General features: G+C 43.1%; 1 protein-coding gene across 1 annotated transcript in view; it reads right to left on the bottom strand.

Annotated features, from left to right (window-relative positions):
- Window positions 1–15,492, bottom strand: part of RGL1 (ral guanine nucleotide dissociation stimulator like 1) — a 53,710-nt gene extending 38,218 nt beyond the window's left edge. The window contains exons 1-2 of the mRNA XM_027665294.1: window positions 15,389–15,492; window positions 14,373–14,483 (exon numbers count right to left, since the gene is read on the bottom strand). Of these exons, the coding sequence (XP_027521095.1) occupies window positions 14,373–14,483; window positions 15,389–15,415 (138 nt within the window). The 5' untranslated portion in view covers window positions 15,416–15,492. The remainder of the gene's footprint in view (window positions 1–14,372; window positions 14,484–15,388) is intronic.
- Between the last annotated feature and the right edge of the window lie 554 nt (window positions 15,493–16,046).

Genomic DNA, 16,046 nt, shown 5'->3' with positions numbered 1-16,046 from the left:
TTGACTGCACCAAACTCAGAAGCCAAAATAACATCATGAGCTCTTTCCTATGCTCCAACAACAAGGGGTATTCCCGGATTTCCAAAGCTCCACCCTTTTCCTTTCCTTCCTTACCACATAAATAACCATTCTTGGCAGCGACCCAGAGTTTCCAGGACCAATTAATTCCATGATCATCACACAAAAGGCATTCTCATTTTCTCCTCAGAGCTCACAGCCTGGTTGGTATCTATCTGAAGCGCTGGCAAACAGTAATAAAAGCTGGGGGGCAGATTTAGGGGAAAAAGGAAAAAAAAAAAAGCCTCTTATAGAAATGTTGTTGCTCAGTTAGAACCCTTTCACTCGGGCACATTGCAGCTCCTTGAAGCCACTCTGAGGAAAATAGGAAACATTCCATAGTGCTGAGCTATGCATTCTCACACCTTCTGAAGGGATGCAAATTTAGACTCATTTGGGTATCGGTGAATTATGTGGGACTAGTTCTAAATGAATCAAAGCAAAAGTAAAGAAGCCTAATTTACACATCACCTCTCCCTGCATGCATCTAAAGGAGTTTGAGCAAGTGCATTAAGAAACTGAATCTTCAAAGAGGTCTAGGTTAAAATGGCATTGTGCAGCTCTTACAAATGGTGGAGCTTATCCAGCCATGGGAACACAGAAATTCCTGCTCTGAATTTACCCACTTAGAAGCATCTGTGCAGGAAAGGAATGTAGCCGTATTATTCAGTGAGAATTCAAGTCCTCCAAGAGGTTCACTGTGCAGCACACAAGTTTTTTAGAGACCAAAAATCCCCCCAACAGCTCCAAATCCCCACCTCTACCTCGTATGATTTATGCACTTACCTTCTCATTGCTTCCTACCTACAGAAAGCTCCTTCTCATCCTGACTCTCACCCCTCTTCCACAAGGCTTTTAACAAAACCAAGACAACCCCTCCAACCCTCTCCCCTTTTCTGAGTGTCCTCACTGAGTTAACTGAACCTGAAAAATCAGATTACTGAAACCCTTTTCATTTTTGTTTGTTGTGTTTCACAGCTCTACAGTTTACCACAACCCTTAAGCATGCCAGAGCTGTATTATTTTCATTGCATGTCAGTATTATGAAATATTGCTTGTCCTGGTTTTGATTGGACATGGAAGCTTAGCAAGTTCCTAAAACAAAAGCAAGAAGAAGAAACCAGTAAGTCAGGTAATACTCTTAGTCATGTGCATCGTATGCTGTTGGGGGAAGATCGGCCATCAAATGACTAGAAATACTCTTCTAGTCCAGCAAATGAAATGTGTCCCATATTAAGTATCTTCCCAAAGCCCTTTTGTGTTTGAGAAAAATCATTAGTAAAACTCCTCTCTTCAGTGGACAGGAACACGAAAATATCCAATCACCAAACGGAGCAGTAAATAAATACACAAAATAATAAACAGCTAAGGGAGAAGGGCACCAGGATGAAGGCAAGGAAATAGGTTTTAGTGCCCACTTCGGCAGTAAAATCAGCTCATTTTATAATATATTTTGACTTCTGGAGCCGAAGGAAGTGCTACACAGCGTCTCCGTGAGGGAAGAGCTCTACAAAGTCTCTTCGGACTTGCATAAAACAGTCTGTGATTAACTGTCAAAACTAATAAAAGCTTTTACAGGTATGGATTACAGAGGGTCCCTAAGGAGGGCAACAGGCAGCTGGGGCAGCTCCCCTGTGCCCCAGAAACAGTAAATAGTAATTACTGTTTCTGCTAACAGCCCTATCTTAACTCCTCTTCCTCCTTCTCCACACTCTCACTGCTTCCAGTCTGTCCTGGAAATTCATAGGTGCCAAAGCACCCAGGAACCAATTCTAGGAACCATAAGGGAAAAAGGAAGGGGTGCCAAGCAGGGAAAAACAGAGTATAAAAGGTAGCAGACAGCTCGAACATTTCACTGGACTCTAAAACAGCTTTTAATGATTCTGATTATAGATTACAGGGATGGGTACAGCGCACCTTCCATCTGAGGAATGCTGAGAGGTTCAAGTTCACAGCATAGCAAATTCTGTACTTATATACAATATTTCTAAGCTGCCTAGATGTTAAAAATGATAACTCTATGCCTACCCTAAGAAATACCAGAGGAAAGCTATTATGGAAATTTTGTTTGTGAAACACTGGTCTGTAAACCATTTGCCATGTTTCTTTCATGAAAAATGCTAAAATATGCTGTCATTTTTTTAATAAACACCAAGTGTGGCAAAGAGAAGGGATGATTGATATTACCACTAACACAGACAGATTTCGTATGGTATCATGACTTTTGACTACCAATAGAATATTTGCCCTGTGAAAAGTAACACTATTTTTTCCTCCTTCCAGAAATGCAATTTAAATTAATTGTGAAGCTCATCATCACTTTCTGCTCAGTCAGTAGAAACAAAGAAGGTCCTGTATGAGACAGCAGGCAACAGTGCTAAACTCAAAATGGATTAAAGGGTGCCAGAAGTAATAATTCTGTTGCATAATGGTAGCATGAATGCATATTACATAACCCAAAATGCTTTTATTCATCCTGATTATATTGTTGGCTCTCCTTTCACACTGTAAAGCTTGCTCAAGCAGTACACAGAAATTAAATTTATACGAGTCAGGAAATCAGTGTAAGCTGCTACTGCACTCAGTGAAAACACCAAGGGCAAGAGTGATAGATTTTTAACAGTATGAAGAGTTGGAAATTAAAACTGTAGGTATCGGGAGATTAAACGTATCCAGACAGAGAAAACAGCAGGAGACTGATTTGGATTTTAAAATAAACTGAACCGGAAACAAGGTATTTTTGTGGAGCAACAAATATCTAAGAAATGCTGTTATATGTTTCATAATAATTACTGTGAGCAATCTCTAATGGCAAGTTTTTTAAGTATTTTATAAAAGAAAGAGGTTAGCAGTAAGTAACCACTTTCATGACCACAGCATGAATATGTACCTAAATTGAGTTATAAACTTCATTTCTATGGCTGTGCTTTTTACTACCCTTTGTTTCAAAACTAAGAGACCTCTACAGAGTGGGGTCTGAGTAGAAAAAGCAGTAATAGTAAGCTAATGTTTCCTAATATTAAGTGTTACCAACTTATTTACGTGCTGAAAGAGTCCAAAAATATTAAGGCAATTATTAGTCCAGGCCAAACTGCATTTTTACTGTACTATCTAGACATCCCAGGGGATTGACTATGGAATCTCTTTGGGTTCTTCTCTTGTACACACACCCCTATAGAGACAGGGAGTGACTCTGTGTGACTACACCTGTGTGTGTATGTACCACACCTGCATGGCACCATCCTTGACCAAATTCTACAGGTATTTTCTCTATGATAAATTCTGTATGACAAACAAACACATGACAGCTAGACACACTGCATGCCCCCACAAATTACTGGATTCTTCTAACCACAGCACCAGCCCTTACCCCTTCTCTTTTGACACAGCAGAAACAGCATGAGCTGGCCCTGAACCCACTGTAGAGATCTGTATTTTGGCTTAAGAATGCTGCACTTGGACTTAAATCCCTAGGCAATGGACACAAATCAAAACACATAATTATGTGGAAGTATTGAGTCAGAATGCAAATAAGTATAGCTTACAAGTAAAGGGGAAAGAAAGAATGAAAAAAAAAGATAAAACAGAAATTGTCCACGTTTGCTGTCTGTTCTTTTGATTTTTCTTCTTTTTGGGGGGGTTGTTGTTTAATTACCCATCAGGAGTTAACAGCATACTTCTGCTCTTCTCAGTCCTGTTCTAACTTTGTGACCACCTGATGTTTTCCTGAACAAAGCGCCTGTTTTTGCAGGAAGAATGCAAGCCTCGTGCTTTAAGTAAGTGTGCAAGAGTTCATTCACATTTTGTCTGCTCCAGGGAGCCAGCAGCCCGGAGCACAGCCAGAATCAATCCCAAGCACTCCAGGGGAGGAATGCAAAGGCCTAAGATCTGCCTTCCAAATGAAAGACGTTGGTGTTACTTATTGGACATTTCCAACAGCAGCACAATGGCATCTTCAAACAAAAGACACTGTCCCTGCCCTAAAGGATTTTTACTCTAAAAATACAAAATGCACCACAGGTAGAGACAGAGTTTACTACAAACCAAACAAACAGAAGTATAAGGATATCTTCATAATAATTTTCTTACTTGCATGGAATATTTCAACCAGGTTCCAAACGCACCTCAGGAGCATTTGGTTAATTCATCTCTTTTGCACTGAACAGAACAGTTAACCATAAGGGGGTACTCACTTGTTTGCATCCCAACACCAACAAAGCTTTGAAATGTTATGAACCTCATTTGACAAGTTGAAAAACACTCCAAACAACTGAAGGACATTCTGCGCTTGATTCAAGTCAAAACAAAAGCTCAATATATTCAGTGTATGAAAGCTTATGTGGGGCATCAACTATATATAGGAAGGAATAAAACCTGAGATAGCTCTTACGTGAGGGTTTATTTCTGCTTTAGGATATATAGATACTTACAAGTTTAGATCACTGATTTTTAAGAGTCAGAAAGAGCCACTGAGATCTGGAAATCTGACGAGTCTCCAGTTTGAAACCCAAGAGCTCTGAACACATCTCAAAGCATTTATTCACTCCATTGTTCAATCATTCTGAGACCTTTCAATACAAAATGCCAATCTGTAATAAAAACATGTTGTTTTACTCGCACAAAGAGCCCATGGAGTGCCCAAAAAGGAAGAAACAGCCACTGACTGGGAGAAAGGTTGAGCCTTGATAAGGAGAAAGACAACTGTACCAAGCAGCTGAGGGGGATGGCAAAGGAGAAGAAAAGAACCCCTTAAACTCCTTTCAGACCAAAAAGGTGGGAAGAATATAAGAGACAAATAGATGAAATAATAGAATGTAATAACAGGATCACTCCACAAAAGCATTTCAAATGCCTACACCTCATTAGTGCCACCCACCATGGCCCAGCAGCAGCATTGGTGGCTGTTGCCCACAGCCATGTGTGGGAGATCCACGCAGGTGGCAGAGAGGAACAAGTCACAACTCCATCAGGCTGTAACCCAGTAACCTGCAGAGCAAAAGCTTCATGAGTGCTGCTACCACATGAAGCGGCACAAAGCTTCACACTTCAGGTGGAGGCTGCCAAAATCTCATTTTGATTGACAAAACTGCTAAAGGGGAGATGCAATGGGCAACAGATGGCCGACGCAACTAAATGTAGGTAAATGTACAAAGCCAGCAAAAAACGTCTGTTGAATGTCCCACCCTCAAAGGTCACACAGTGGCACACAGATCAGAGAAAAGACCTGAAGGGTTGGAATAGGCAGAACATTAAATCTTTCAGCACAATGCTTGGAAGCGGTAACAAAAAGCAAACAATTCTGCAGAGCATAAATAAAGGGTACCAAAGCAAGTCAAAGGACATTATTCTTCCACTGCATGATGAGACCACATGTAGAGTATCATGCTCTGCTCGAGCTGCCTTATTTTTAAAGTAGCTATTTTGAAGTTGAATGGAGTAAAGCAAAGGGCAACCCACACAACTCCTATATTTGCAGAGCCTAAAACAGCAAGGATGCAAAGTTTTGCTTTACACACACCAAAAAAAAGGATCTGAGCACCCAGAGTTCTCCCTGACCAGGAGGAGGTTGCTGGGCTGCTGGAAAACTAGCCCCCACCAACCTCCTGTAGGGTGTCACAATACGGCCCTGACATCTCCTCGCCATTAAAGTTCTTGTGATTCTTTTGGTAAGTGACTGTGTTCAACCTTATTCTGCCTCATTAAATCTTTGCTGCAAACAAATTGTAACCTGAACTTTAGAAACAGCCACACACAATAACTGGGGGTTTTTTCCCTCTGACAATGGCCAGATGCTATGGAGGAAGGTGAAGGAATAACAACCGTAACATTCAGAACAACCAGCCCAGAGGAAAAGATTCTTCTCAGCTGCAGGACATGTTTGTTTTGTAGCTAAATCACAAAAATAAATGTCTTGTGTTTTCAATCTCATATAGTATTCATGCATTTGTTCTCATTATTTATATAAATGTCCAGTCCTTTCTGAATCCTCTTAGACTCAGCTGGACTCGGCTACTTTTCCAGTGGCATGTCCCTTCAGGTTCATTTCATGCAAAGCAAAATCACTAATTTCTTTCACCCCCTTGCTTTCAAAACCACCAAACAATCTCCGGAGGTAAAGTGTCCCTTCTCCACTCACTGTTTTAAATGTTTTTAGTGTATCCTCCTATTCACTGCCAGAACAGAACCTCAATCCTGTGAGGATTTCCTGTTAAACCAGCACATCAACTCTACTTGCAACAAGACACAAATTAAACAGTCCTCACCTTTTCAGTGTCACCAAATCCTTTCCCATCTGTGGACCCCTTTTACTAGGTCTCTGATCTTTGAGATGAGGAAACAAGCACCAGGAATGAGTGATGTGCTACTGTCATCCCCTTTTCTCAGCTTCGCTTCATCCCCCCCTTCCCTGACCCAGCTTCATATTTGAGCTTGCTTTCACAACAGCATCATGGTGGGCAAATGCTTCCACAGAACTCTGGACTCTCAAAAGTCCAGGTCTTCTTCCCAGGTGGTTTTAATTAATTCACTTCTGGTCCTAAATTGTTTCCATGTGCTGCTGTGCCTTGTTAAGCAGCTGCTCCTTGTAGCATATATGTCACATGTGGGGAAGATATCCATGTGATAACATTATGAAGCCACTAAGTAAATATTACCAGGCAGCTCTGACAGCTAATCCATCTCCCCCTGACTTTTATTTAATGTTTCCAGCCCTTCAGCAGCCTAAAAAAAAAATAGCCTTTTTAAAGTTGCATCATCCCAGGAAAACTTTTTCCTCCTCTCTTTCCCCCCTCCCCCCCCCCAAATAAAGGGGAATCTACCAAACCCAGGATACAGCACTTCAGCTGGATTTTAATCCCCACCCAAATCATACTTCTGTGCTATGTTACATGACAACACACTTCACATAGTCAGTCTGCTGAAAATTTGCGGCCGTGCTTTGGAAGTTATTTGGATGAAAGATGCTTTAAGAATGCAAGACCATTATCATTTCACTTGGATATGTTTTTACTTTCCTTCCAGTTCCTAAATTGTCACCTATTGGTGACACGGTGCTGAACCGAACCACAGCGCAGCTGGATTCAGGTGTTAGCACGAGTTCAGTTTGGTCCAAGGTAGCAGGATTTCCAGGAACAGTAAAAGGATTTCCATATCCAAACCACAGAATTCCTCACTACAGCTTTAAAACTTGATATTTAAAAAAATCAAAATTAAAAAGAAACCCACATCCTCACACATCTCAATAAAATTCTTATTCCAGAAGGTGTAAATACCTAACATAGACTTTATAGTTGCACCCCATGTGCTAATGTACCACCCATGAAGAACTACGAGTCACTTCTGAAGAGCTTGCGTGGCCACTCAACAGGAAAATAGAGCATTTAGGGGGTGAAACAAGGGCAAAAGTGGTTCTGGAAGACTGCAAGAGCAAACCATGACAACTTCCTGGAGACAACTCCTGGTCAGCTGCTCAACTCTTTAGGAACAAGATCCCAATTCCCTTTAGGAATAATGTTTTACAATCTCTGATACCATGTTGCTGAGGTGAGAACACAGAAAGACATCACACACATTTTGCCTCTGCTTTACAAGACACAAGGCTCTGGCTACACAAAGACAAGCAAGAGCAGGATTCAACACTGAGTTAGCATTTATTCACCCCTTTCACACAAAATAACCTCATTTTTTCAAGGGGCTAAGTCACCACTTTGTGCTCATTTCTTCACACAGCTGTACCCCCTTACAGTGCTGGCTAAAGGAAGTTATATACTTAGCAAACAGATTCCTAGAGCAGTAGTAAAAGATGGAAGTTCAAAGTGTGCATTTACACACAGATTTTTAATTAGCTTTACCAAGGTTAAATTTAAATCCAAGTGTGACTAACATGCTTGCAATGCTTCAGCCTGTTCCTTAAATGAAAACATCAAAACCCAAACTGTAAAACTAATGGTTTCTCCAGGGCTATTCTCTGTACAGCATCTCAGGCAGTTCTTATGCTGCTGCTCCCAAGCTTTCCGATGACACATAGCCACATTCCTTGCCAGCTCTTCTTTAACCCAACAAGTGACCTACATCTAAGCATTCAGAAAGAAAATACCAGGTTTTTTTGCAGTGAGCTGATTTTTGGGTTATTCCTTTGACTTTCTACTTCTTGACAAAGCAATCCAGTGATGTCAACAGCAAGACATTTAAGGTGCTGAATTCAGGGAGAACCTCTACCATCCAAGCAGCACAGTTTAAAAAGACATCCTGGCTGTCAGAGGAATTCCCAGGAGAGCAGAGGATGTCATTATATTCCTACATGTCACAGGTAAATTGAAAGTATGCCAAGGGCAAGTTTTTGTCCATAAGCAGGCTGGCTGTGAGCTTTCCAAAATGCAGATACACACCAGTGCAACAGCAGAGCAATCTCCAACAACTTTTGCTCAAGAGGCTCCCTTGGCTCTTGTAATTCCATTTAATCTAAAGATCATTAGCAAGAGATGCCTCTGCACAGCCCTTAGGAAGGGAGGCTGCCTTTGTCCCTCTCTCTGGTTCCATGTGGCCATGCTGGAGTATCCCTTAACTCTGTTAATAACACCACAAGATTAAAGCACTGCCACCCTGTCACGCTTTGACAGCTTGGAATGGGAGGTTTTAAACCCAACTGAGAGCATGACACTGTGCTGCAAAGCCAGTTACCCCTCTAATTATGCACTCTGGATTTGCAACTGGGAAAGTAATGGACAGTAATCTTTCAGGCTTCCATTTTAAAACTCTTAATAGGCTCAGTTTCTATTTTTGAGTGTGTGTTGCACACACAGCCTCTATTATCCAGCTGATGACTGTATCCAAGAGTGCTCCTTAGGATACCCCTGGAGCAGAGATCTGCGCCTGAACCGGGAAGTAAGGAGAAAAGTATTCCATGAGGAGTCATTAATAAGGGCTATGATACTATGGTACTATTATGCCCACAACTGAAGGAAGGACAGGAGGAAAGAGCCTTCTCCAAACCAAAAGACAAGCTGAATGAGATGCCAAAGCTTTCTTCTGGATAACTGTGTACCTGTCAGAAGGTAAAATCATTCCATTCCCTCTGCATACACCTACTTTGGGGGTCTCCAGCCCTTGACAGCACTTCCCCCATGCAATCCCAATGTGAGCACACCCCATCTTTCTTCCTTCTCCAAGACAGAGGATCTGGAGTGGACAACAGCACAACTCAGTTTCCATAGGGAGCCTGTCAGCTCCTTGGGAACCGCCCTTCTGCTTCTGCCAAACATACGGCCAGAACTACACCCTGGCCTTGGTCTACGTGGTCAGGACAGGCTGGAGGAACCTGATTGAAGAGTCTGATTTAGCCAAAAGGGACCAACACATGCTCTAAATCAAGAGACAAAACAGCAAGCTGCAGCAAGAACAATGATCAGCCAAGCCCTGGCCTGCTGCTTCCACAGGAAACTACACTCAACCAGAACATCTGGGATCTAAGAGTAAGATAAAAAAGAAATCACAGAGCTGGCTTGGAAGACACGTGGGAGGGCAGGAGCAGGCTCAAAGAAAATTTGAGGTTTGCTTGTTCCTAAAATGTTGATGATTCCAGGCACCATTTAAATCTCAACCCATATTTAGGAGGTCTGTGTTGGAAAGAAATAAATCCAAACTAAAGCTTCTTTTCTGACAGTTCAACTCAAGACAGAGGATCGTGTCCTAGGTCCTAACTGGGATACAGCTTAGTTAGACACAAGTTTTTGCAATGTTTTTCTGACTGAACTCTCCAACACAAGCATCCTGCCAGCGTATGTGACTGCAGAAGTGTTTAGAAGCCAAACCTGTGGTCACATGCAGTTTTCAGTGCGAGACAAGCACTCAAAATTTACTTTCAAAACACCACAAAATTCCCAGGAAAAGTAATTATCAAATAATATCAGTGTTAAGAAAACACACAAATATTTAATGAAAGACTTGGTACTTTTCAGCTTTTCCCCCTTTCAGCATTTTAAGGTATTGAAAAGCACCTTTCTACAGCAGTTCATTTTTAACTTTGGAAGAACATGTTCTGCTATACACCCAATGTTATAGTATTAAAGACACCTTGAGACAAGTAATATTTTGAATCCATCTCTGCCTGAACAAACTCCAGAGCCAGAAGTTCAGCTGTGGCGGAGAAAGCGGAAAGAAAAAACCAAGTCTCTCAAATCTGCTCTAGACGTGCATACAACAGCTAAAGAAGCCAGGCAGGCTGGCCATGAGGGAGCAGAGTATTCCTATGTTATCTGGATATTTAAGACTCGGAGTCTGCATCATCTATCAGCAAAGCACAAAACTTGATGTGTGAGGATGGGCTCTGAAAGCTCAGCAGTCATTTAAGATGTGGAAATACCGCACGGAGGCTCGGGAGAACTGCTGTTCCTGGCTGCAATTCCTCTGACCTGCCCCACGAAATACTCCAGAGGCAGACTGTAAGTCTCTTCCTCACTCTTCCCGGATACAGGACTCTGATAGGAAAAATATCTGCAGGCTTTAGGGAGCCCCTCCTGTCTCAGAGGCTCATTCCTCACTGCTTCCCTCAGACTCCAAGGGCTAGACAGCGGCCACCCACCCCTCCCTAATTTCTGGAAAGGTGAGATAAAGCAGTACAGCGGTGAACACAGAGCTCTACAAAAGTCATTTCACAGCTCTTTAAAACCTCGTTAGCTTTTTTTTTTAGTAACCCTCTTGTCCATCTGCCCACACCACATCCATGCCTCTGTTCTTCCTACACCACTCTTCCCCACCTCCCTTCAATTCCATCTCTTCACTTCTCTACCCACTGCTTTTCCCATTCGCTTTCAACTGTTTACTTCTCAGTTTACTGTTTACAATAAATCACTGAGTGCAGTTCACCACTCCAACACCATTCATGCTCTGTCAGCATATTGCTCCTGACCACAGAAATTCAGGTATTTAGTGGCTGATCCACTTTTACAGCCACTGCTTCGCTGTTCTTATCTCTTTCAAGCTATCGTATGACTCAGCTTGTCTTTGTTTCATTTCACGGGTACCTGGCTGTCAGGTACCCGTGAAAAGCCCCCACAGAACTCTAAATTTTTCACCTGTCTCTTCTGTTTTGTTGCCTTTCCTTCATGGACAATAGCACCATCCTGTTGGAACACGCAGGGTGCCAGCTCTTTGTGGGCTGTGTTTACATCCTCAGAGGGAAGCTGGATCCAATTTTTCAGGTTTTTGCTCTGTCATAGCTTTAAAATACAACACTCTCTTTCTAGCCACGTCATTCAAATCCCTTGCTGCACTTTCAAACCTTCTATTCCAGTTACTGATACAGCTTTTTCTCTAGCCTGACATAATGCCACCCAAAATCCTGCTGCAGAAAGCATCCTCCTCACCTGCTCTTTGGAGCGTGCCATCCATCTGTACAAATCTCTACTTCTCCATCCTTTTCTCTCACAAAGAAGTCAGGCCATGTACCTCAGCTTCCATGGCTTTTGTGGCTTGTTCCTCTCTCTCAGGACCCTGGAGATCTCTCAAAGTATATCCTGGAGACACCAAAACCCACTTTGTTTTCAAAAAAAAAAAAGCCTTTTCATGTTTTCTGTGGTGGAACCTATCATGTTTGGGAGCGATTCCCTCTCACTATCTCCAGAAGGTACACTTGACTTCTGAAGCTTTGATACCACTCATCAGCTGAGACAACAAGTGTGTAGAGACAAGCCTCTTCAGATATCACATCTGTAAGTTTTTTTTAGCCAAAATAGTGCTTCTGTGTAGCATCTCACAATGCTGAGCTCCTACCAGGGCTATTAATACTCCCTAATACTGTAATGCTTAAAGTCCTAAGCTTCACTAAATATTAAGTATTTGGTGACAAAAGCAGTGGCTATTATTGGTAGCCTTTGATGTCTAATATTAAATTTAAAGCTAAGAAATTTGGTGATTATCCAAAAGCTTCACAGTTCTGAAAGTTATAGAACTGCTGATGCCTGCCTAAGTCACAGCCTGTTTTTCTTTTATTAACTGTAGAAGTTTGAAACACAAGACCGACATTTCTGTATTTAAATAGGCAAATGTTTACGGTGCTTAAACTGGAATTTTATGATTGGCCTTTAAACAGATCATTCTCTCATCACAGGGCCAACCACTCAGTGACCCTGGATGGGTTCTCAGGATGCAGAACTTTAAGAAAGGTTTATTAGACTTGACCTACACCAACAAACCAAAAGCTCAGCGCCTCAGAGAATGTCAGACTGCTAAAGTAGTCCTTTACAGGTCACAAACTGACTTTGAAAAGTAATTTTTGAAAAAGTAAATCCAGGCATGCATGTAATCAATAAGAGTTACTATGTTTGAGACTCAATACTTGCTGATGTACAAACGGTTGATCCCCCTCTTCAGCTGACCTTGAATCTTCAACCCAAGCCTGACTTAGAGCACCATCAAAAAAATTAAGTCCAACACTGATAAATCCAATGTCTTGTTAGTTTAGTGCTATGAATTTCAAAGCATAGGACAAAAAAACCATCATAAACCCCTATAAGCTCCAGATAAAAAAAAAAAAGTCACCTGACGATGATTTTAAAAGAGACTTTTCAAGGCCAGACTGCTGGGGGCAGGGACGACTATTCATAAATAATGCTCTGGGTTAGAGGCTATTTATTGATTTTAGAACCACAAAAAAGCCATTAATAAAACAAGATCACAAAAAGGGTTTAAAATATTTTATGTTCTGAAGAGCTTAAGGGAAACAAACATGTTTCAAAATATGTTCAGATAATATGCAAGAGATTTTTTTTGTTTGGGTTGGTTGGTTGGTTGGTTGGTTTTCGGTTTGGTTTTTTTTGTTTGTTTGTTTCTGAAAAAGGCCGGCCTGGAAGCTGAAGTCACCGATTTATGCCCAGAACAGGTGTGGATTTCTGACACACTGCCTCCTTCCCCACAAACAGGGCTTGATTTTGACCTCAGAAAACTAACACTAGCCACAGAAAGCTAAGAGTCACTGCTCTGACCTTGCAGTCCCTTGTACTCCCGGTAAGATGGGCACCATCAGCTGTGGTGATGACCTCAGGAACACACACGCTCCCTTCCTTTGAGAACACGACCACGGCCTGGCAAACTCCTTCTACGTAAAAGGAACAACACAGCCCAAACAGGACAAAATTCTACTCTTCTAAACTATGTTTATGGGCCACAGACACATGCAAAATGAGCTCCACCTCTTACACAAAACCACCATCTGGGAAAGTTACAGGAGCTCAAATATACTTCGTAATATTTTTCCTGGTAAAAACAGGAGGCAGAGATGGGAAATCTGCCACTCAAAGGAAGCAGATTTGAAATTATCTGTTCTGATTAGAACCCTGTGCACTTCTTGGAAACAAGGGAAGGGATGATTCTAAGCACTATCTGTATGCAGGACAGAATTTGCTTATTTTTCTTGACTGTGGTTTCAGCACTGCTGTATTGCTTCATGTCACAGAAAAATAACTGGACATAAATCTCAGGGCAGTTTTAAAAGCCTTTAAAATACATATCTTGATACTACATCAAACCAACTTCTTATATTATTTCCTTTGATCCCAAAGAAAATATATAAACATAACAAAATACTACAAAAGTTATAGGTATCTCTTGAAGATTTGTCTCAAACTGCCACAGCTGCACTGATTCCAGTGAAGTGAGGATATTTCATATCAACTGGGGACTTGGTCTGAGAAAGCTGAAGGCACTCACCAGCATGTCAAATCAAGTGCATGTGCATTTAAGCTCATTTTACCTACCAGAGAAAGCCTTTATGCTTTAAAGACATCTTTGAAAAACAAGACAGAGCTGTAATTCTTGCAGAAATGCAATTAATTTCTCATCGGCTGAGAAAGCAATAGAAAAATAAGACCCAAGCTATATTTCCATAAGTTCTGAGGAAGTTCAGCTGAGTTTTGAGAGCTTCATCAGTCAAAATGCCATGACTATTTGTTTGGCAGACCTAAAATGGGTTCCCAACAGCAGATATGACCCACAGTCCAGTCTGAAATAAATGTTCAGCTTCTCATGCCATAAGCTAAGATCCTTATTTCTGCACCAAGAATCACCTGATCCATGGCCACAACTGGCCAAGTTGTTTTTACAGGTCAAGAAAAGAGGAAGAGTCAACACAAGGAGAGTGTTATTTCAGATGACCCAAGCAGAATATTTCAGTGTTTTGGTTTGACTTTTTTTTTTTTTAATGAGAGCAGTGAGTGCTAGAAGTTAATATTGTAACAATTCATGTGGAATTCAGCTCCCTGGAGAAGGCTCCAAAGTCCATGAGCAGCCTTCCCAAATGCCACTGCGCCAGCTTCACTTACCCCCAGCCACCTTGCTCCTTTGTTGGCAGCCTGCTGAATCTGCACTTTTTTAAGGGTGACATTGTAGACGGCTCCCTCTTCCACCTCTTCACCCCCATCCTGAAATGTGGTCTGCCAGGAAAAGGAGAAAGAAACAAACAACAAAAAAAAAGATAAAAAGAAACATTTTTCCCCTTCTGCAGACCACAATCTATACCAGGTGCTCTGCTGCTTCTCGCAGAGCCGAGAAGATGGGCAGCACGAAGTAAACCCAACAATCAAAGCAATACAGGATACCTTTAGGTTGAGGGAACACTGGAGATATTCTTGGCAAGCTGTCCTTTCCTGTGGTATCAAGATACCCGATTTTCCATTTAACTGTTTTTCCTAGACTAGCACATATTTTAAATAGTTGCATAAAGTCTTTTCTAAGTAAAGAGTTTGGTTTTGATTAGCAGTCTTCTCTTCCCTCTCCCCCCTCCTTTTCTGCAGCAATTAATCTCTTTGGCTTTCTAGTTAAGGGACGAATCGCACTTTTAAAACTGCTGAATTACTTCGGCGGCCAGCCTTGAAACTTTGAAGCTAACAAGCACTTAAAACAGAGCAACATTTTAATTGTCTTGACAAGGAGGGATCTGAAGCGCTTTGTGGTTTGCTTTTCCAAAACCTATTATTGCAAGAACAACAAGGAAAAAAACAGCAAACAAGGGTGGCAGAGAGCAGGGTTTAAAACTCGCAAATAATGTAAAGCGGAGGAAAATAAAACAGAGTGCAACGTCTTCCAAACTTCCAGCTAACAGAGACTCTGCTCGGCACCGGGCACCGCATCGGCACGGGGCACAGCATCGGCACGGGGAACACCATCGCCGGCACCGCATCGGCACCGGGCACAGCATCGGCACCGGGCACAGCATCGGCACCGGGCACAGCATCGCCCGGCACCGCTCGGTAGCGGGCACGGCCCCGCCGGCATCGGGCACGGCAGCGGGATCAGCCAGTAGGGGAAGGATAGGGAGAGGGACGGGACACCCGGTTACCATTTTGGCTCTCCACAGCAGTTTCATCCTCGGTGTCTTTCCCGGGCGCCTGGACGGGACACGCCGCGCTGCCCCCGCCGCTCCGCCCCGAGCGCGGCGGCCGCGGGCCGGGCCGGGCCGAGCCGAGCGGCCCCTCGGCTGCGCGGGAGGGAGCGGGGGAGGCGGCCCGGCCCTGGCCCCGCCTCGGCCCGGCCCCCCCGACAGCCTTCCTGTTTACTGCGGGCAGCCCCGGCCGAGGGGCGGCGGGAGCGGGGCTGTCTGCTCGGCTGCCCCGCTGGTGTCCCCTCACAGGGACGGGCGCGGCGCGTCCTGCCCGGCGGCCAGGGAAAGCGCCTCTGCCTCCTTCCTTCGCTCTCCCTCCCTCGCCCGGTGCCCGGGCAGGGCTGAGGGGAGCGGGGGCGATGGGGGGCCAGAGTGTTAATGCCGCCTTAAGAAAGGAATTTTAAGCCAAGCTTAACTTTAAAAACTTACACGAGTTGGAAAGTAAGGAAATTAAAGGTTATAGTGAGCCCTAGCCCTGTCCAGCAGTCTCCCACAGTATCACAGAAACACAGAATATGCTGAGTTGGAAGGGACCCACAGGGATCATCCAGTCCCACTCCTGGCCCTGCACAGACACCCCAACAATCCCCCCCCCCCCCCCCCCCCCCCCCCCCCC

The sequence above is a fragment of the Corapipo altera genome, unplaced genomic scaffold (genome assembly GCF_003945725.1).
Source record: "Corapipo altera isolate COAL_440 unplaced genomic scaffold, ASM394572v1 316, whole genome shotgun sequence".
NCBI classification, from domain to species: domain Eukaryota; kingdom Metazoa; phylum Chordata; class Aves; order Passeriformes; family Pipridae; genus Corapipo; species Corapipo altera.
Note: the sequence above shows the minus strand (reverse complement) of the source record. Positions and strands in the feature narration are given on the sequence as shown.